Below are 24,021 nucleotides of genomic sequence, written 5' to 3' on the forward strand. Positions count from 1 at the left end.
ATATCTTGAAGACAATATGGCACTAGCGTAAGCAAGCGCGTGAAATTAGAATGCCTTTTAAATGTCATTCGCAGGAATAAAATGGAAACCCCATGATGGATATTGATACATCTTTTCTTCCCTGTGGGAAGTGAAGTTGGGTGACAGCCAGCCACATAGAGCATGATCTGTCATGGATTTCATTGAAATTTCAAATGTGTGTGTGTGTGTGTGTGTGTGTGTGTGTGTGATTTGGATTTTTAACGTAGCTTTAACAATTTTTCAGTCATATCGCTACGATGTCTGCAATGTAGCAGTTTATAGTGATGTCTAGCACTGGGGCACCCTGCTGCAGACATGTAGCATGATGTCCCACCCAGTCACATTATCCTGACACCAGGCCGACCAGTCATAACACTAACCTCTTAATGCTGAGCGCCAAGCGAGGTACCTGTTAGTACCATTTTTGTAAGTCTTTGGTATGACTCGGCCGGGGATCGAACCCACGACCTCCCACATACGAGGCGGACGCTCTAACCACTAGGTCACCGGAGCGGTCGCAATTTCAGATAAAATCATAATGCTGACAAGGTTCAAATGTAGATAAACGGTGAGTGAAATTTGTATTGGTCATCTGAATACTAGTTACCGTAATAATGAAAATGAGCGATGGTTACGACCCCCAAATCTAAGGTAAAGAAACGAAAAATTGATTTTTCGTTACTTAAAGCATTTTTCTGATAATATAACATCGTTTCATAATATATTTGTTTGATTGTATTTCTTTGCAATTTTCTTTAAGACCATGCTGTTAATATGTAAAGAAGAAATATGTAAATAACTTGTCATCTGTGGTTGGGAAATAAACGTATTAAGATAGATAAGACAGCAGAAACGGAGGGAAATGATCTCATGAATAACATTAGTTATATATAAACAAAACAGAGCGTATGATATAGAACATAAAGAGCAAAAAGAATTTCACGGAAAAATGGACTGTGTAAACAGTAAATATAGTTGTAGACAGTCGATATTCTATCATCATTAGGAGCTGTTCAAGGATAACAGGTGATATTCTGAAGGTATTGATATGGACACAAAAGAGGTTGACATATTTCGTGTTTTATTACGTTTGATTTGGAGTGACAGCATATATTTCTTTCCATTTTTGTTTACCCTTATGATGCATATATATATATATATATATATATATATATATATATATATATATATATATCACATAAAGCAAGTTAATATACCAATACTTAGGTATATCAAATTGTGATTTGCTCATGGCGCAATAATAGGAATATATGAACATTGTTGGAACTGTGTGCTGTCGGTTCTAGTTCTATATATCAGTGATTAAGTTTCACTCATTAATTATCAGTGAGGTATATAACGATAAAAGGTAATAATAAAACCCCGTTTTGTAAATGAATTTAACATGGTACACAATTTCACTGCATTCAGTGTTTCCTTTTCTCCCTCCCCTCTCACACATAAGGGATAAATACGCCGAAATCAGGAGTGAGAGACAAATAATTTGGGCTTGATGAAAACCTTGAAATTTGGGATCTATCAATAGCGTTCATGTAATGAATGATACAAAGTTGCAATAGTCTGTCTTGGTTACGGGGCACGCGTACTGTCATTAACGCTTGGTTGTTTTTGTTTCTTAAACCTATTATAAGGTCCTAAAATCCGATTATTATAAATTAAATATTAAAATGTCCAAAGGTCTCTCTCTCTCTCTCTCTCTCTCTCTCTTTTGACCATTTTAGCCGGAGAAGGGCGAAAATCCATAAAAGGCGAAATAAGGAACCAGCAAGAAGTAATTGAAACATAAAAATGTATTACAATTGTTCTAAGTCATTAATATGATACATTAGAAATAAATCAGTGATTTTATTATGTATGGTACAAATGCAATTGCATCCAGTCAAAGTATCGTCTTGATAAACAGCACTTAATAACTTCGACAGTTGAGTTCCTTTCGACCCATTAGAATATCCATTTCCGGTGAACAGAAAGAGACGTCAGTGGAAAATGCTATATACTGACACGTATTGCTGTAAAGTACACCGTCCTGACCCACGATACCTAAAACAGAAAATAATGCTATACCGATTGTTGTCTTTAGTTATCTATCTATCTATCTATCTATTTATCTATCTATCAATTTATCTGTCAATAAATTTGCAATTGTTTCGTATATTGAGCTTGATGTTATGTGTTTATATATGTCATTGTCACGTGCTTGAAGTATCTGTTCAGAATTACATCCTGATATTGAGGCGAATGTTATCACTAAATCAGCTATTTGTTTCTTATTAGAATTTCATTACGTATCATGTTTGTAAAATGTACTCATTTATTATTCAATAAACGAGACATACACCTGGTGCCATCAGTTGATGCCACTAAAACACTTGTGTGTTCATTAGTACTTTCAAGACTGGACTATTGTAACTCAGTTCTGTCTGATTCATCTCAATATCTACTGCAGAATCTTCAAAAAGTTCAAAACACAGTTGCTCGGATCATACTTAGAGTACCACGATCAGAGCACACCTCCCCGCTGATCTGTACCCTACACTGGCTATCCATTCCATCCAGAATCAAACACAAAATTTGTTCTCTGTGCTACATTTCACTGTCAGACTCTAGTCCAACATACCTATCTGACCTCACCCCTGTGTACACACCAGCAAGATACTTACGCTCCTCTTCCGACAATCGTATACTCATTATTCCCACTATGAAAACAAAGTCATATTGACAGCGTTCTTTTGCATACCAGGGTCCAGCAACGTGGAATGAATTGCCCACTGAACTTAGACACAAAGACACAGTGATGACATTCAAGAGGGCTCTCAAAACTCACTTATTTCGACAGCAAGAACAAATTTAAAGACCTAATAATGTTTCCTACCTGAAATATTCTCAGCATGTTTTTTATTTTTTAATGTTTTTCTAATTTCATGTTGCTTGTTTCTGGAATAATATTATTATGTTTCTTTTCTTATAAGTGTTGTCTAATGTTGTAACGCGCTTAGAGCTTCTAAAGATTAGGCGCTATACAAAGTCGTTATTATTATTATTATATACATATATTAAAAGTGCAAGCATTGGGGCTTAATTATCATTCTTTATTGACTACTTTTCTACTAATGTAAGCGCTAGGTTATTAATTTATTTCTAACGATTTGCTGTTTAAACATGTATATGTGTATGCGTGTGTGTGTTTTAACAATTGTACATGAATGTTATGAGATTAATGACTGAATTTTGAGACAAATAAATAAATACTCATAGTCACATTATCTTCAGGACAACTATACATATCTTAGCAAAATTCATGTCTTAATCAACATTTATTTAAAAAAAAGGAAACACCTGTAAACAACTACTCTTGATTTGTGGATATTTGTCACCTCAAAGGAAGACATGACAAACTGTTTTATTCTTCTGAGTATGGTTTGTAGACTGACGTTTTTCACAATGATTTTTCCCACCTGAGAATGGTATTAAATATCGCAAATCTGACCCCTCTGATTGACCCTGCTTTCCTTAATGTTGTGTAGATTCGATTATCAAATGCTAAGTGCAATGAAGATAGAAGGATTAGACTTGTATAGGTATGCATGCAAAACAATGCAGTCCGTAATTTATGTGTGACTGAATCAGGAAGCAAAATTCCTAAATGAACTTAGCTACATACTTTTCTGGCATGTTAAGCATTGTTGGCAGGGACAAGCCTTTCTCTCGTAAAGATGGTATTTTTCAAATGAATATTTCACAGCAGATGAACATATTGTTGTTCACATGAACGTAATAAATTTCACTAAACTGGAATACTAGTAAATCTTGCATGTTTAACGCCTTTAACATCTATATTTTACTACCAACATATATCGTCTTTTTGGACTAAATACAATCAAATTCACAATACGGGAAGCTATATGACGCATTCTGTTCTGCAAGTTTGTTGTTCTCGAAACTGAAATTTAGTAGCCACGTAGGTACAAAACATGTTGCCAATGTTTCCAGTTCGTAAAGTTCTCTATCATGATAATAAACAGCTTGCAAAAATAACAAACAACACGAAATATGACCACAAAGAAATCAGATACGTATATGATTAAATCAAGGTGAATCTACTCTAAAGAGTTAGAAAGTTTTGTGCCTGTGTACGCGTGCACAAAGTAGTACTTCAAAACTGTCGTCTTTGTAACCGTTTCTACGTTGCCAAGGACGCAAAAAGTGAAATGAGGTTGCTCTTGAATTTGCAAAGTTATACATCTTACCAGAAACGATATAAGTTTGGCCTCCGAACAAAGGACGGCCACAATCAGTTTCAGAGTTGGGCAACACCACAAAGAAAGTACCATTACGTACGCCTAATGGATTGGAGCCATTCTGAAAAGATAATGGTGAATTACTATTACTCTTCGCCATTGCTGCTTGTGAATCAACAAAATTAAGTTTGAGATTTTCAGTCCTATTACATATTTCATAATTTGTTAGAAGAAGTAGCATTGTTTAGATTCCGTATTCAGATTTCTTCAATTATAACAGTAGTTTACTGTCCGTTGATAATACAGGATGGACTGTATAGATTCTTAATGCATCTTTGAACGCGTTTGTTTGTTGTAGTAACTAACAGAGAAATACATAAGCTTCCTGCAGTTCATAACATTATCCATCTAATAAGCAAGCAATTCTGGTTCGATTATCAACGTTACTGGTACTGTTAATGGGTGGTGTCTGTATTTATTTCATGCAGATAAGTAAGCGACACGTGTCATTTGCGCCCCTTAATATAATATACGCTTTAACGCCGTTCAACAATAGAATTTGCAGTTATCCAATGAGCTGGAAATGTATCTAAAGGTCATTGTTTCATGCTCAATAACTACTGGGTCATATTTTGTTTGGCAAGGAATGACTGTACTTTCAAGGAGCGTTTACGCTACTTGAATAATAGACCCGTAACCTTGGCACTCAGTCGATAACCTTTGGCCTCGATTATTTACAGTAAGTAGATTTGTTTCTTATTCTTATGATATGGATATATTAAATCGCAAAGAATCTATGTAAACACTTCAGCATTTAAATCAATTTGGTAAATTTGAAGCATTCTAGCAGTGCAAAGAAAAACATGGAAAAAATACATCTCCCTATATCTACCATCTGAACTTTTAACAGTACCAATGTTCTCGTTGGATCATTTCATGTTTATATGGATTTAGCTTTGGAAAAAGAACGTACGCTTGACTCATCCTTAGAGTGCAAACGCAATAATAAGACTTTGGTATAAAAGTTTCATTAAAAAAAGGACCCTTAAGAGAACAATTATTAAAATTAAATGCAAAATAGATAAACAGTTATGACACAGGGCATTGAGTTAACACTGTTAATAAGCAGTTAATCCCCCATTTTGTTCATCTACTCACTTAAATATTCTAAGGTTAATCTCCACCCATGAAGTATTGGATGGTTGTTTAAGTAATAAATTGCCATTTTCTTTAATCATTCAGAACTCAGCTATAAAGCTTACGTGACGGGATTGGTTTTAAAGATGTATCATAGTCAGATGTACTTACTTTAAATATTTTTTCCAGATGCATCGTGTAACCTCCGCAAAAAGCCAAATCTTCAGGGTCACCACGATTGCGTAATATCTCCGTTAGATGTTCACCTATCACTGTTCCTTCGGCGACTATTGTATAGAACAATTTTTTTGTATAGCGACGAAACTCCACTTTCAGATTTTCTAATTTGCCTTCAATAATTCTGAGTATGTATGTATGTATGTATGTATGTATGTCTTCAAACCCTACAACAACAACAACAATAATAATAACAGCATTAAAACTGAAAAAATAATATATTTATTAATGTCGAATTTATCAAACTTTCTCATTGGTCATATATGCCTTTAATTGAATGCAAGGAAAATAATAATTATAGTAGTACTAATTTGTTTCGTCGACAATTTATCTACGTTACCAGTACCTTAATCTCCACAATTCTTACTTTTGTTCTCCGCCTTTTTGCAAGTACAAAGACATGGCTAATGTGTATTATGATTAAATGAAAGTGGCAATGGCCGGACTAGTTTCTGTTGTAAATTACAGGTAAGATACCTTACTTCTGTAATGGGATGGACATGCTTTGTGCTGACGTGACGTGAATTTTTCGATTGAACTGAACGTTATCCACATTTGGAATGAATCATTGAAGGAAAACATATTTCGACACATGATATGCAATTAATAATAACGAGAGACAAGATTCGAATCATTCTTTCCACTGAACCCGTTTCCAAACTTTAAAAATGCTATTTTCCTGGATATCTGATATAATAATCAGAAAACAGTACCGCACCCAGAACGGCATATGCAAGTGTAAACATCCCACCCTATAGTAACTCCTTGATAAGCAATACAAACTGTACAGCGCATGTCCTGACTGTCCATGTGTCAGAATGTTATTGATTACCACGCGCACTCAAATCTAGCTCTACCTAAAATGTCGCAGACCACTCATAAAATTCACTATATAAACCCTCTCCAAGATTATAAACTGGTTCCGTGTTTTGAAAGTCACCAGTTTGCATATTAATAGTATAATATGGAACAGATAAACGACATCAATACACCAATTCCATCCTCCTATCAGAACACTGAGCAGAATAAGAAGACCTTTGTTTGGAAAAATATTTATTTTAACGGTAGAAGTAGATGATATAGAAGTAGTTGTCTTGATGATTGGCAGTATCGTTATGGGGTCTATGTAATTAGAACAAGGAGAAGAGTAATTGTATTATTCTCAGAGCCACTTCTTGCGTTTCCTATTCGTGTAAAAACGTGAATTCCCGAAGATTATTATATTTTTACCAACCTGTTTTATCACGATCTGGACACATGATATCCTCCCATTTGAGCATTCCCCCTCTGCATAGACAGCATGAGGTCTCGTGTAAAGTCATCAATAGTACCAATAGACACTTTGCGAAGATTACTTGTGTCTCCATGATGCAAACACCTTAAGAAACAAATATTCGATTTAATCGATTAGGACATCTGGAGTATATTGTAAAGCATGAAGAGTTGAAACTGTGTATACATAAAATCATCTTTATAGCAAATATAGTCGTAGGCATCAATTTTAAAGTATACTAGATAATGAATGACAATGGATGTGAACAAAATTAAATTAAAATAATATTAAACAAATGAGTATTGCCTATAAAATTTAAAACTTAAAGGAAATCTGTAAGGTACAAATAAATAATGCTGATGTAAAAGTAAGTGATAGTAATTAGATTTGTGGAATAAATAAGTGACTGTAAGATAGAAGATTTTGAATTTCGAGCTTCTGGTCCAAACTACCCAAAAGTATGCTTCGTAAGGATATCTCTCTTGCTGACCATTAACTACGTTTTCAAAAGCTAGATAAGGATATAAGGATGGAATGCAGAGAATGCATTATAACAAGAATAAATATGAATTTCACCTTTTCTCAGGTCCCGAATATCTTGACTGCTTGTTAACACGATTTTAACATCACAGAGGAAGAAACGATTCGGATTTCTTTTATAGTCCCAATCAGATATCGATAAACTCTGATCTGATGGTCATATGATAGAATGACGAATTTAAGGTTTCTGTTCCTCAAGCCGCGAAATCATCGTTACCTCAATGAATCACTTACTAAAGTACAGCATAAATCAAGCGCAGAGTACTATATTTAAACACTGAAATTCATTGACCTTCTCAGATAAAAAATAAGTAGCCTTGGTACGTATTCTAGAGCAATTACGCACATATTTTAATTTATATGTCCAGTCTCCATGCACTGTGCTCTAGCTGTGTAGTTAATTGGCAATAAATATTATGTATTTGTTTCAAATGCTTGAGATGATAATAAAGTGAACATCAAATGAAAACTATTTTTATAACCCGGTGTCTGAATAATGATATGTAGGATACAAAGTTTCGTTTCGTTTATAAATTACATCTCAGAATATATGTTTTCTTTCCGTTTATAAATTGCATGCTTTTACACACCAACTATTTCCAGTCTATTTTCGATCTGACGACGAGTTATACCAACATCTAAGACAAGTGTAATCAATATTTTACAGTATTTTACAGTATATAATTTTAATTTCCTAACACACAGTATGTGGTCATCGGTGTTTCTTATACTTGTATACGTCCAGCAACTCTAGTAGCTTTAACAGCGTATATTACGCTTTGATCAGATTTACTTCAATTAATTGGAGCAATTACTAAAATATTTATTCAAGTGTTAATCCTCATACAAATATATTTGTAAAACAAGTTTAAGTCTTTGATTAAAAATAGAGCAAGTAACAAAGAGGTCACAATGAAGTACGTACTACGAATTTATTGTCCAAAATTATTTGGATAGTATTGTTGCATGTGCCCGTTCAACAAACCTCTTATTGTAAGACAAAATTGTTGGATAAAACAAGTCTGTGATTACGAACAAAATATGAACAAACATAAGGGTTCTCTACCTCGTATATTGTGATTAATGGAATGTGAATCGTAATATGACCATCTACTAGACAGTATTTTGGTATTACTATTCTCACAGTATTTAAGTTCCCCTACCTTCATGACTATTTCCTGCAATCTGATATTTCTGGTCTCTTTTGAATTTCATTTGATCACACGAGTATAAAACGGTAATATAATAATTTTGGTACTTCCCCCCCCCGCGATAAATACAGCTAAATATATCTAAAATATGTTCTAATTACACGAAGGTGTACGAGGGCAAAAATATCATCTATCTATCTATCTATCTAAAATAAGAGAGAGAGAGAGAGAGAGAGAGAGAGAGAGAGAGGCTGGGGTTAGAGGGTTGGAGGGACATACATAAACTTGGGTCACGACGTTCCAGTTCGTCTTTTGAGTGACATTCCGACATCAACATATGACTGTTACATCAAGGCCAATACGCGTCATATCGTTACATCTTTTAAGGTCAATAGTAGTCATATTGTTACATCTATTAAGGCCAATATGAGCCATATTGTTACATATAGTAAGGCCAATATAAGTCGATTGTTTCGTTAGGAATGAATGGCTGAATCGCTTCTCGATTAGACATGCTCTGAATTTGGCCTAATGTGGTATTTCCATGGTTTTAAAAAAATATGGGTCTAACCAAAAATTCAAAACACAAGGTACCCCTACCCCATGATAGACGTTACACCAATGAATGTGTCATTGACTATTCTAGTGTACACTTTGCAATCTCACGAGTTTCCCCTCTCTCATTCTTTCTCCAAATCCAACGTTTCGAAAAACATCGATTTACGAAAACAGGAAAGACTAATTATTTATAAGTTCTTTCCTAACTATGCTAATGAGCTAAGTACTTGTATTCCGTTGTAAAACCATCAATAATCCCAAGATGTTTAGGGAATTGTTGTTTTCTGTTTGAAATTTACTTAATTTATTTCTGATCTACTGACTATTTTCTCGTTTCTGAGTCATTGTGTTTTATGTTTATATGTCCTCTATGACAACTATTTTAAAGTTTCCCTATTTATTATGTCAACAGAGTAAAAGGTTAAATGTATGAGCCCTTATAAAAAGTTATCGTCAGCACACGTTTTTTTAAATGCGTCAGCTGAAGCTAAGTCATCTCACTCGAGTCGTACATTTTAGATGACAACGTATACGACAATCGAATCAACATACACACTACATATTCATCTACTATAAGGTAGTGTACACTGAAGTGGGAAATGGGATTGGTTCATCGGACACAATCCACACAGCTCTTGAAATAGCCAATAACCAACTCATTTCACATGCCTCGATTTATTTTGTATACTTTATTGTATTTGGATATGATCCTTGTTTTTTACATACCGCGTGGGAAACGTCACCATATAACGTCCTCGCAAACATAGTTGAATACGCATCTAGCCCAATGTTGCGAGTGTCCAATAACCTGCATATCTTCCGTACTTGGTGATACTTTCAACAAAGTGGAATTGAGATAGGAACATTTAAGATTTGCCTGGAATGCTAGTCGACGACACCTACATTGTTCCAAATTTTTAATTTAGCTAAATATGAATTAAAAATGTTAGTGAACATGATAAAAAATACAAAGCCAGTGCAAAGAAAAATCGACAAAGAAGGCATATATATGGACAAAGAAGGGTCATCTTCTACCTAGGGTTCATGGGCCCCGAGTGGCAGAGTGGTCTAAACCGCTCTCCGTTACGGATCACTGCCATCTCACATCTGTCTGCGTGAGTTCGGGTCTAGGATTCGGTCAATGTAGGTATGTCAGAAAGCTTGCCAGTAGCTTCTCGTGGGTCGGTGGTTCTTCCCGGGGTTCTTCCTCCACCATTAATACTGGCCGCCATGCATAGCCCATCGTGTGCTGAAAAATGGCGTCAAACCCAACATCAACAACAACTACCTAGGGTTTAGAGCTACTGTTAGAAATTGCTTAGAATAAAAGTATCTTAAGAGATCAAGGGAATGTAAACTATTACATTACCAAGAGGAAGCATATAAGTACACTGATGACTTTATTATAAAACCCTTGCCAATATTACAGAATATCACCCGTGTCTGGTCTAACTTAAAGAACACCACATTGTAAAGATGGTCCAGAATGCTATATCGAGTACAAAACTTATTCGATTTAAGAACGGTTATGTTGAGAGAGTATTCACGCTCTACAGGGTACTGTATCTAATTAACAAGCAACATTTTACAATGATAAAACCAAAGCAAAGTCCTTAAAAATTTCTAATAAAGATAGCTAGCACGATAAGGACAGACTACGACAATTCTAATTTTAAAGACTGCAATAATTGCATTTGAAAGATTGTAACTTTAAAATTTGTAATTGATGATCAAACAGGACATTAGTAAATTTTAAGGATGTAAATGTTGTTGTTGCTGTTGTTCTAGGATTTAACGCCATTTTAGCACAGGATAGGCTATACATGGCGGCCAGTATAACTGGCGGAGGAAAAACCCTGGAAAACCCAGGGAAGAACCACCGACCCACGAGAAGCTACTGGCAGGCTTTCCCACGTACTCACGCTAGCCGAGCCTTGGACTCGAACCCACGCAGAGGTGATATGGCAGTGATCAGGAACGGTGAGCGCTTTCGACTACTCGGCCACTCGGGGCCCCGGATGTAAATGTATTATACGTTCGAGTATTTTAAAGCCTGATTTAAATTATGCTATTATTCCTGTATTATTGATAGAAAATTGTTTGCTATTAAAATTTCTGTAGAAAAGATCCCGTTTTGTAAATTATACTGGAAATAATTGTAAAGAGTAAGAGGATAAAAAGCCATATGTCGAAGTTTTACACTTTCAATTTAATTATGAATGTTGTCCAGAGTTATAGTAATAATTCGGCACTTGTCTTCAAATATCAATGGTCCGTTAAAGTTGTCAAGACGTATATTGTAAAAAATATTTCCTTTTAGCCCTGACGAGTTACCATGCAAATCATATTTAACATATTAATTACAGTATTATTTGTAATTCTGGTAATTGTTCCATATTAGTTTGCGGATATATTTTTACAAATACTATGTATGTATGTATGTAAGTACGTACGTATGTATGTATGTATTTATGTATGTATGTATGTATGTATGTATGTATGTGTGTGTGTGTGTGTGTGTGCGTGCGTGCGTGCGTGCGTGCGTGCATGCATGATGCATGCATGTATGTATGTATACATGTATGTATGTCTGACTGAGTGAATTTTTTTTCTGTATGTAAAGGTCTGCATGATCCTATGTCTTAATATGGAGGAGTCAATTATTAGATTCGTGTTTTTGTGGTTTGTAATTTCCACAGTTATATTATGGAAAGTATTGCAAATATATCCCTATGTTGAAGGACTGCTGAATATTATGTCTCAGTCGTGTGAGCTTTTGGAGTCTGTGTTAACACATTTGTCTGACTTGTCTGAGACCCAGTTGATGACGTTAGCAGCAGACTTGTCTGTTGGGATGAACGTGAGTGTATGCTTATTGCTGTTGCAACTGTTTGGTATTTCTGAGAGGAAGGTATTGTCGTTTGCAATGTAGACATTTTAGACATCAATTATCACCTGTACGGTAATTTCTTATTTCTGTTGGCTGTTATAATGATTGTTTGTGTCTGAACATCTTACACTTTTATGTTTGGAGATCGGTCTGAATCGTAGTTTCAAATGAGGTTACGTGTCCATTCACCCATTGCTGTGCTGACTTAATATGATATAATTCTTGTTGAACCTGTTATATTTAAGCATTCAAGTCCTTCGTTATTGAGCAGCAGCGAGGCTGAACAGACCTTTTACTGAAACGTTATTTTTGAAAAATAAAGCTTCCTACCAAAATGAAAATATAAGGTCACTAATGCCAAACCATAACCTCTTACTTTACCGAGAGTTTACCTAATAGGGTTAGTTTATTTTGTTATTTTACTTTTGTCGTTAGTGTTTCTCTAAATTTGTATGTGTGTTTTCGTTTACCCACCGGACGTTTTATTGAGGTCGCACCCTCTCTGCTACCATAATTAAATCATTATTAGATCAATAATGACACCAACTATGGCGTCTTATACTGCTAGAATAGCTCGAGAAAGATTAGAATCAAGAAAGAAATTTCTTCCTGTTCGTGATTCTGTTAGACGAAAACTACAAGAACGTCCAGAATATTAAGTTGAATTTGCAGAAGGTTCAGAACAATTATTTAAACCAATTGTCAAACCAACAAAGAAAGTTGTTACAGCAACTGAGGCGACTCAAAAAGCTCTTGAAATAAAACCTATTGATATTGTTGGCCGTCTGTAGCAGCTCAACCACCACCCCAGCATCCTCCCCAAACACAAGGTTCAGAACTAAAATTATGGATAAAATTACGCCTGAAGGTATTGCTGCAGTCAAAGACCAAAACAAATTGCCGCGTTTGGATATTATGACAGAGATAAGTATGTAAAACTCAAGTATATTAATACTCTAAAGGCTGCTGATTGGAGGAGATATTTATAATTTTGAGGTCTTTGAGAATTAAATAGATGAGTATATTAATAAAAGACAATACAAGATAAAGGACAAAAGGAAGAAGAAATGAAGCAGCAGCTTAAAAAACAAAGCTAGAAAGATCACCTCATAAGGTTGTGGAAGAAAAAAGCGGATAAAACAACAAGTGAGGAAGAAAGTGCAACTGGAAGTGGTTTTCTACTCAAAGAAGTGGTTTTTCTACTCAAGGAGGTGGTTTTATTGCTTGTCCGAACAATGCTCTTTCTGACGTAGATAGATTAAAAATTCTGATCAGAGAAAACCGCGCAGGAAATAATTCCAGAAATTATTACTGAGATATCTGATATTTGTCAAAGATTGTTTAGAAGCGATGTTATAGATCGTAACATTTATCATGTTGATGATGATCACAGCGACTGAAAACAATTAATTAATCAGCGTGTAATTTAAAAATGATTATACACACTGCTCAAACGTGGACATGTAATAGATTAGTAAACTCACGATTCCCAGTTTACAAAGCGATTTACGGAGATGGACTCGTTGATATCGTTATCGGTTCATTTAAGAGAATAGCTCCAAAAGCAATACCGATTGCAAAACAATTAGGGATGAAGGCTATTGAGGCTCTTCGTAATAAAGGCATTAGTGCTATTGGTAATGTTGATGTTAAAGCATTTTCATCGGTCAAAGAAATATTAGCTCGATTAGTACGAAGAAAAACACAACCAGTACAATTACCCAGTACTGATGTTATGCCTGCAAATATCAGTAAAATAATAAATCAAGCTGCAAATGAAAAACTAGCAGGATTGGCTGTTAATGAAGTTGTTCCTATAAAGTTGACTAATGAAATTATGCCGACAAATACAAGTTTTATTTCAGGAAGTGAATTTAGAGAAGATAGTTATAATAAGATGTTAAACGTATCCAGTCCAGCGTTCGATATGGATGCACCAATTCTTACAGATGAAACCATACGCGATTATCAGTTTTATTCTTATGACGCAAGTGTATCAAATCAGCGTGGTCGAATCGAATTGCAAGTTTAAGATACAAGTAGATATTGTTTACCTGCTGAAGCATTTATTGAAGTAGAAGGAGATCTTGTAACAAATGTTCCTCTTAATACAGCATATATAACTACAGCCATAGTTGGTTTTGTTATTACTGTTTGTTTTTGGCGTTGTTTGACAGCGTTACGTACATGATTGACGAAAAAAAAAACATTGAAAAAATTCAAAAAGATGTTGATGCTGCTACAACGATAAAGATTTAGCAAGATCAGCTGGACCGTCAATGATGTTCGCTAAAAATAACACAGATCATCCTGAAAGTGACAGTATGATATAAGACGACCAAGAAACAATGTAGGCATTACTGACATTGATGCTGAAAACATGATTATTAACACCGAACCAAATTACAAAGTAGGATTTGCTATACGTAAATCGATGTTGAAAGATTGTCGTGGAAGATTTACAAACGCGATTCCATTATTACACATTTTTGGATTCTGTTGAAATGTCAGAAAAGTTATCTTTGGAGCGAAACATACAGTTCTACTTTTAAGAAAGGTAAAGATATTGTTGCCATTTGGCGACCAGCCGCTGTTGCTGCTGGTAAAGTAATATTATTTAAACTTGTGGATACCAGTAATGACTCCATCAATTGCTTAAGAACAAATTTTTACTTTATTTTATGGATTCAGGTGGTAAATCATTATTATCATGGTTAACAATGACCGCATATAGCATTTAGAGTAATATTGCTGGGTAATTTATATTACATATTGCGTCACAACAAGGTGTTTCTGCGCCAAGGAATATATTTAGCGCTTTACAAAACGCTGAACGATTACATAGTAAAGAACGTAGTCATGTTATATTTGACGATTTCGATGTTAATGAAGTTTCTTTACGGATAAATGAACATAAAGAACTATCTGAATATATAATTTTAATTTAGCACTTTACAAAACGCTCAACGATTAGATAATGAAGAAAGTAGTCATATGACATTTAACGATTTTGATGTTAGAGGAATTTCTTTACGGATAAATGAAGAACCATCTGAATATATAACTTTAAGTTTTGAAAATAACTACGTAGATCAAAATATAGATACCAGTTTGCAAATATCACAGTTGGATTGTAAAAATATGTATCCAATTTATTACTTTCCTCTGGAACATCTTGATTTATCTAGACATTCTGTTGTCGATATTCACCTTCCAGCTCGTGTAAACCCAGCTGTTGGTGTTAATTGCTGACCAATCGCTGTTATACTCAGCGAAAAATCAATGTTACTTGAAGGTGTTGGTGGACGAATGAGTGGTATTGAAGCTCCAGTAGCAAACGTGCAATTAAATCACTTACGATATTTATAAACGTCATACCATCATTTATTGTCAGTCTGACTCCTGGTCATATTAAAAAGCTTCAATCAAATTCAGCAAAGAATTATGGAATAAAATTGGCGCTACAAAAAAAGAAATCGCAATTGGTCCGAATAAATTATCGCCGACTGAACGTAAATGTAATCATTTCAAACAGTCATGAATAGGAGTTAATCTTTCTGCCGACGCTATTAAAAGTTCAATTTAAACAGATGGTATATTTCCACTTTTTACAGCTTTACCGGCGTTAATAGCCGCTGAAGCTCGAACCATTGCAAAAACAGCTGCAAATAGTGTTTTAAGTGGTAGTGCTGGATATTCTGGTCAAATGTTAGCCGAAAAAATAACAGGAGGGAGAATACAAAAAGGGAGAGGGGTCTAAGATTACCAGGAACCCACTATCGATATGGAAAAGGTCTGTGACTTCCAGGAACAATTAATTAATCCGTCCTATGTAAAATTATGATTTAATAGATACTGCTAAAAAATTAAATGTAAAAATGTTTAGAAGGAGATTTTATGCGTCATCAATTGCCAAAAAAGCAAATAATATTTAAACAGGAATTATTAATCTTGATTATAGTTCTGGGCCTGGTACTCATTGGGTTGCATACGCCTTCTATTTATTTTGATTCATACAGGCTTCCTCAGCCAATAGAATTTTTAAAATACGCGCAAGAATATTTAATTTTGGTATTCATCATTACCAACAGAAACACTAACTGATTCGCCAGTATGTGGTCGTGAAGTAATTAGTGTATTAAATGCTATATCATCATCAACAGTACCACCTCATAAAGTCGTGCACGAGTATACAAGTAGCCGTTAATCGTTTTAAACAGATCTTAAATTATAACGGTTGATAGTTACGAAAGATCTCCTTCTATCAAAGACAGGAAAAAAAGATGATATTGATTTTTCAAATAACACGACTAAAGTTGAACTCGCCGATATTATGAACCTCTCTGTAGTTGACCGAGATGATGGTTTTTTTCCTTAGGATAAATACGGTGTTTTAAAGACGAGTAATTTCAAATGAAATGACATAGTTCGTAGAGTTAGCGGTGCTACTACGGATAATATTCCAATATTTGCGGACGGCCGTAGAATCAGAGACTCAGATATATCAATCGCAACTATTAGAAATGAAATTGCAAAAGTTGTTGCTAATCGTTCACGACCGACCGGTGAGTAGAATGACAGGTGAACTCAGCATGAATGGAAATAAATTAGTTGTTTTAAGGGATCCTACATCTGATTAAGATACCGCAACAAAACAAATTATGTAGACACTAACTATAATACAGTAGATACTAAATTATCCTCGCTACGAGTTGACTATGACGCTCACGTAAGTATGTTTTAAATCTTCGTAGAAAGTTTCGAAAACTCAGTTAAATCGTTTAAAAATTGCCTTATCACGATGAGTTGCAGTATGTCCTGGTCTGATTTTGAGATTAATCGTTTTTCATCAGAGATGACACGGGACCAAGAAATTCTTTGCCATGATCAACTTGTAATAGTTGTGGCCATCGTAAGAGTTCTCGTTGATAAATTCGTTCAATAACAGAAGAAACTTGAGTTGATGTTTTATTTGATAATGGTTATGCTTCCTTATGTCTACTTGCAACGTTAACGACTGTTAACGCGTATATATACGTACATGATTGCCGTCATCCAATTTTAATAGTATCATGTGGTAAACATAAAATATTTGCTTGATGAATTTCATTTGGATTGTTGACATCAAATGTGCATGCTGAATAATTTTAGGTGGTGGTAAATAAATTTGCCTAATTGCCTGTCGTGCTAACCATTTTGCAGCAATATAACGTGCAACATTTCCTGCATTAGCGAGTTTACTATTCGCTGCTCTACCCCTTGGGTTATTATAAATCGATTTCATTATTTTATAATAATCGGTTGATTAATTACCGGTTCCGAGTAAAAATTTACCTTTAATCGCAGATCTTACCAACCAATTAGCTAATGATTATCGGAAAGATTTTTTTTGTTATTTTCTAGAATTTAATGCATGAATAAGTTTTACGTCTGCAATATGTCGTCGTTGCAGGTCTTTACTTTATAAGCTGCATCATGATCGATCAATATTTTATAGGATACTCTCCAGGTCTCGGTTGATCTTGTTTATCAAGTGGAATATCATATCGGTTTCCAGGACCACAATAATTATATCCAGGAAGAATTTTTTCCCCTGGATATTTAGCAAATGGAGCAACTGGTTTTTGCCCTTATGAAGTAGCGATATCAACACCATTTTTTAAATAAAAAATTAGAAATAAATTTATATCTATTTGTACCACATTTTACACATTTACTTGTAAGTGCACGCTTTTTATTTTTTGTGATGATTGTTGTTAATCCACTTGTGGGGGTGGATGCTCTACATCGAACACAGTATAGAGTCATATTATTTATTTTATTTCTACAGCATGGATTTTATTGATTTCTCAGCGAAACGAAAACAAGAGCCAGTAAAACATATTTCAGCATTAGTGAATTCAATAAGACCATCTGGGTCTGGAAAAACGCAATTATTACTTAATCTGATAAAGCTATGGTTAAAGTGGGATAAACTATATTTAGTAGCACAGTCAGTTGATAATCAGCGGTGTTATGATGTACATATTTTAATGCAAATTGTTAAATGAAGATGGCGATGCCATTATTAATTTTATAACTGATATTGATGAAGCACCATCCGTAGGCGAATTAGGTGGATTTATGAATAATTTATTTGTGTATGATGATGTTATGCTTGACAAACAAAGAAATCCAGCAAGAATATTTTCCCGTGGAAGGCACACAAAAAAATGATGTGATTTATGTTACTCAGCGATATGTACAAATACCTAAAGTCATAAGAAATAATTGTAATAGTTTAGTTGTGTCTGACGGAGTCGATACACATACTCTGCGAAATATTGATCAAACCTGGTGTAGTGGAGACATGGACATAGTTAAGTTTAAAAACTTCTTTTCAAAAGCACAGGCTGTTCCACACGGATTTATAACAATACATTTACACGATCCCAGAACAAGATATCGTGTAGATCTTGATAAAATATTTGGTTGATATAATAATGATATAAGTATAGCAGAAGAGAGGGTGCGATCTCAATGAAATGTCTGGTGGGTAAACAAAACACACATGCAAATTTAGAAAAACACAAGCGACAAAGATAAGGTAGCAAAATAAATTAACTTAATTAGAGAATCTCTCTGATGAGTTAGAGGTGTGGATTTGGCGTTATTACACTTATATTTTTCATTTTCGTAGGAAGCTTTATTTTTCAAAAATGGCGTTTCAGCAAAACAACGGTTCACCTTCTCTGCTGCCAATTGTTTGATGTCCACGCATGGAAAAATTAGTTTTGCTTAAGGGAGCACTAGAATGTTCGTAATTTATATAGCATGTAATTGTTTTGCATTCTAGAGAGGTGTGATGTATCACGTAGATCGAAGACTTTAGAAACTGTATAATACTTAGCAATACATCTATATACTGACTCAGCATTAATCATGTCTTCATTTATAGATTACATAATTCAAGCATATAAAATATTTCTGTCCTTGGATGATATCATTTTGAAAACTTCACTTATATCGTCACAAAAGCCTATGATTGACATATCTGTTTTACAATTTGAAACGTTTGTTGATCTGTATTGATAGTGTCACTGCTCTGTATATTTTGTTTAACCACCAGAAATTATTTACAAGTGTCCGTGATATTGTACCAATCACTGTCGTTATATGTGTTGGTATTTTATCTCTATTCATGGCTTTCATGTGCTGGGTTATATGTATAACTCATGTCCTATAAGACGTAGAAAACCTCGCGCCTTTAGAAAAACAACAACAAAAGCTATTTTATTATTGTTTATATTATTCTGGTATTTTCTGCTTGTTGATAAGACTGTTAAGAGAAAGAAAGCTAATGTACATATCCATACTTTTAAACACTATGCATTAGAGTTTGAATCGTTACTGACATATCTCATCTGTAGTTCAGATATGGCAATTTGCAGTTCAATTTAATCCGCTTTTAGTTCCCATTTATAAAAACTTAAAATCCATAGCTTTGAACAGCTTTCCTAAATTGTCTTCTGTACCTGATACTCTGCACATTAAACATCATACTAATGTTATCTTAACTACATTATAGATTATGATAATATTAATTGTTATTATACAACACTCCGTGAATATCAAATGGAGATGTTATAGATACCTCCACCATACCCATACACGTGGTAGACATTTTGGAACTGAATATCCTTTGACATAATGACATCATCATAATTATCGGTATTTTGCACAAACATTGGGACAATTTTATGGTAGTTATAAGAACCGTAATGAAATCAGACAAAAGACTGCGTTTGAGAAAAATTCACGAGGCAACATGTAGGTAAAATATATAGTCATGTCACAATGTTGTAAGTCTAGCAGACATTTGTATTAAAATCAACTGTTTTACCTTTATACATTTTATTTTCGAGTCATGTTCCATTTTTATATGCGTTGTTTACCCGTATATATATATATATATATATATATATATATATATATATATATATATATAACATAATCAATGTCATGTGCAGTCTCGCATTTTCTCCTGCAGACATGATAAGGTGAATATTTATTAAATTTTTTAAAGATATTTGACGAATAAACAATACATATTGACATTTTAGCTTCTCAGTCACGTTTGAATCACGAAATTTGTACTGATTCACCAGATTACAAATCGTATCAGTTCATCAAGCATTGCATGAGTTCAGAGATTTTGCAAGAAAATCAAAGATTAATTTGATGTATGTCACCGATTTGAAGAAGGAGTGGTAATAATGACTAAAATATACAGTGCTCAATGATATCTGTTTTAGACACAAGCCCCGGGCTGGTGACTTAAATAAACTCACATGCAATGAACAGAATTTCACAAGCCCGTACTCCAATTTGCACGTGCCCAAAATTTTCTCTTTTCTAACATTGTCACACAATGTTGCAATAGCTACAATTCGATCATAAGTTCAAAAGGGTCCAAAGGGGTTTGAAGGTGATGCAAATGTCATTGGTGTTCATCACTACGCTGGGGTGCCTCACAAAGCGAAACTCCATCAACCAAGAGTTGTGAAACTTATTTTTGTTTGGCTTTGCTGATAGCTAATCTAAATCGGCTTCATAAATGAATTACACTTGAACACTATACCGACAACTGAATTTGTATTTGGTTGGATATTTTCTTAACGTAGTTTTAAAAATTTTTCAGTCATATCGCTACAATGTCTCAGTGTGACAGTTTTATAGTGATGCCGCAAACACGTGGCATGATGTCCCACCCAGTCACATTATCCTGACCAACCTAACACTAACCTCTTAATGCTGAGCGCGAAGCGAGGAAGCTCTTAGTACCACTTGTATGATTCTTTGGTAAAGCTCAGCCGGGGATTGAACCCACAACCTCCCGCATCCGAGGCGGAACGGTTCAGAGAACTGAAAGAACCGTGCTTTTCATTTTTATATGCAGTGAAACCCCGCTTCAAAGAAACGTTGCCGCTGTTCACAAACTAGTCATAAATATAATACATATGGCTTAAACATTCCTATTCAAGGCAATAATGTGTAATAACTTTTGTTTTCTGTCAGGGCCGTAGACAGCGATCACGGACCCTGGTGTAAGAAACACCCGGGCCTCTCCTAGTTCTTGTTCAAAGAAAATGTTTCTTTTATTAAATTTAAAAGTGTTGTTTGGCCCGGGCCCACTTACGGACCAGAGCCCTGGGGATATATCCCCGGTTGTCCCCCCACCCCCTTATTGTCCCTGGTTCCTGTACACGCATCTAGCATCTTTGATTTACCTATAATAGGTTGTTCCATTTCTTGATCATACCTACACAAATGAGCACAATGGGCTGGCCTACTGGAGCATTCAAATACAACTCACTTGCTATTGTCAGCCACTTAAGTAATACGTAAAATGTTGGTTTATACCTGACCTCTTTGCTTTTCAATGCTGCTAATTAAACTGCCCAAGGGATATTTTTTACATTAGCTCCAATCAGGACTGTTTACCGTTTATACATGCTACCAGGGCTGGCGCTACCATATAGGCAAACTAGGCAGCCGCCTAGGGCGCTGATTTCAGGGGGCGCATTTTTAAAAAAAAAAAATTATTGTTTATAAATTTTGAAATTGATATTTTCCGGGGGGGGGGGGCCCCAAAATCTAACCTTGCCTAGGGCGCCAGATAGTTTGGCTGGGTCTGGCGCCGGCCCTGCTTGCTACACATAACGGGCATATACTGAAAGTGATGTTTTGTTGCTTGTTTCTTTTTTTTTTGAAAGATTACTGGAAATTGTATTTTCTAGAAGCACAACCATGTCAGGGAGATTGGGAGTACAAAATGGTAATAATAGCATGACAAGCTATGCTTCAATCGGATTAAAATCAGATCTCAATTTCACAGAGGAGTGAGGTGATCTGATTGAGATTGCGCCGGGTTATGGCAGGTTATGTCAACATCTTGACAATACATTTACACATTTTATCAGCGTCATCAAAGTTTCTTCAGGCAAATACTTTTTTTTTCGACCAGCCCGACGGGAATCTAACTTAAAATACAGGACGGGCCCAATCTAAAATTAGAGGGGCCCCGACCGTCGAGCTATCCGATATTTTGAGCACTAATAATATAGCTGAGAGGTTTCCTTAACACTCTTATCTAAAAAGACATAGAGGCACTCGTCTCTAATGATTAGACACCTGCTTTTCATAATGGTGCGGTTCGTGTAGCCCCAAATATAAAGCACCCCGAATAGTGTTTGCAATATGAAGTTTAGATGAAAATTTAAAGAGTCCTGCACATATTGTACTGTCACACACACACACACACACACACACACTATTTTCTTCTAACTGTATATGAAATGTAACCCTTCCTTTTCTTCTCATTTGCACATCTATCAGCATATGCTATTCACACGTGTACTTTTTTCAATCCTTTGTTATCGGCATATGAATTCAAGGTGCTAACAAATATACACGAAAAAGAATTTCTTAAATTTAGATATCCTAACCATGATGTGAAAAATAAATGAATGTAAAACATGTTAGAACATAAATTAAAGAGATTTGTAAAATGTTTGGGTTCCGTATTCAACATAATTTCTCGACCTATCTTTACCTCTTGCGACTCTACGTTTCAACTGAATAACGTTGATATACGTTAACGGTGATTATTTTAAACATAGTGTAAAACAATGTAAAGCTAAGCTACGTATATTAAAAAAGTCTAGTATCGTTAGCGACAATTACAATCCAGCAAAGGTTAAGAGACATTGGAAAGACACTTTTAATATTTTCTTCCTTCTTTTCCGGTGTTTATTTAAATTACATATTCCTGGTATGGAACGTTTTCCTTTAATTAGCAGTCTGCAAAGGGCATACATGCTAGCAAATGTAAAACTTCAAAAGGCAAAGCTGTGCCATTGCAACTCACTTGTTTCTCGCCCCTCCCTAGACCCTACTTGTCCAATTAGCTACACTTAGTATTTATCTTTCTGTTTGTAGTTTTGTCGCTTAGATCAGTTACTGTAAGGCTTTGTTTTTTGTTCGAGTATTTAAGTGTACATGTTGTCTAGTGTCCTTATTTCATGAACAATGTCTTCCTCAAGTTATTACCTCTACTACGATATTACGAAATGATTGTATTAATAATTTATTGCATGGTTTTAAAGTGACCCATTTGAAATTTCGAAATATGTACTATTAGTGACTAGTCGGATTCACTCTGGTGGATTTGTTACTCTTGTAACGTTTACTTTACAGTGTTATTTGTTATCAATTGTCACTATCACTGGAGTAAAAGGGGACGAACGACTGAATATGAAAGGTATAGAAAAGGGAAAATATAACCATGATAAATATTCAAACTTTCTGAGGATCAATAACTCATCAAAACGATATCTGCCTTGGCATTCACAATACTAAACGAAAACGTTTTCGAAGTAAGACATTTGTGAGCTACTTTTCTGTCTTTACCTACAATTCTGTTCAACAAAATATATGGATAGTACAAAGCAGTATCGACCCATGAGTGATACTTTGACATTCTAGTAGAATCTCAAAGGGTGGTTCCGAGAACAAATATGTAGAAAAGGCGGCTACGAGCACAATATATGATATTTCATCATAATAGGTTACGTTTGACAATAACATACCCCCACCCCCCATTGCTCTGATCCACCCGACTACCACATTTATTAACGCTGAATCTATTTGATGTACAAAGGCGGTTCCGAATGCAAAACAATATATGAAAAGGCGGTTGATCTTCGACCCCGCTGTGATGACGACTGCCGCAGTGTACTGCGTACATCGCAACGATCCGTGCTCGTTCCCCGTTTACACGTTGGTGGTGTGAATGAGTTTGAAAGATGTTCTAAGATTGAATAGTACGTGTTGTGTTTTATGATGAGTACTATTTCGTAGACGATATGGATCGTGCCTCGATCGTACAACTCTTTTTGTTGCTGATCTGTGAGC

The 24,021-nt window shown here is 35.0% G+C and overlaps 1 protein-coding gene across 1 annotated transcript in view; it reads right to left on the reverse strand.

The window, feature by feature from the left end:
* Positions 1 to 1,817: 1,817 nt before the first annotated feature.
* LOC149779143 (uncharacterized) overlaps positions 1,818 to 24,021 on the reverse strand; it is a 58,485-nt gene continuing 36,281 nt past the window's right edge. The window contains exons 3-6 of the mRNA XM_089938568.1: positions 6,889 to 7,032; positions 5,589 to 5,704; positions 4,290 to 4,401; positions 1,818 to 2,082 (exon numbers count right to left, since the gene is read on the reverse strand). Of these exons, the coding sequence (XP_089794694.1) occupies positions 1,949 to 2,082; positions 4,290 to 4,401; positions 5,589 to 5,704; positions 6,889 to 7,021 (495 nt within the window). The 5' untranslated portion in view covers positions 7,022 to 7,032 and the 3' untranslated portion in view covers positions 1,818 to 1,948. The remainder of the gene's footprint in view (positions 2,083 to 4,289; positions 4,402 to 5,588; positions 5,705 to 6,888; positions 7,033 to 24,021) is intronic.

The sequence above is a fragment of the Sinohyriopsis cumingii genome, chromosome 17, assembly GCF_028554795.1.
Source record: "Sinohyriopsis cumingii isolate HCF-2022 chromosome 17, ASM2855479v2, whole genome shotgun sequence".
Taxonomy (NCBI): Eukaryota; Metazoa; Mollusca; class Bivalvia; order Unionida; family Unionidae; genus Sinohyriopsis; species Sinohyriopsis cumingii.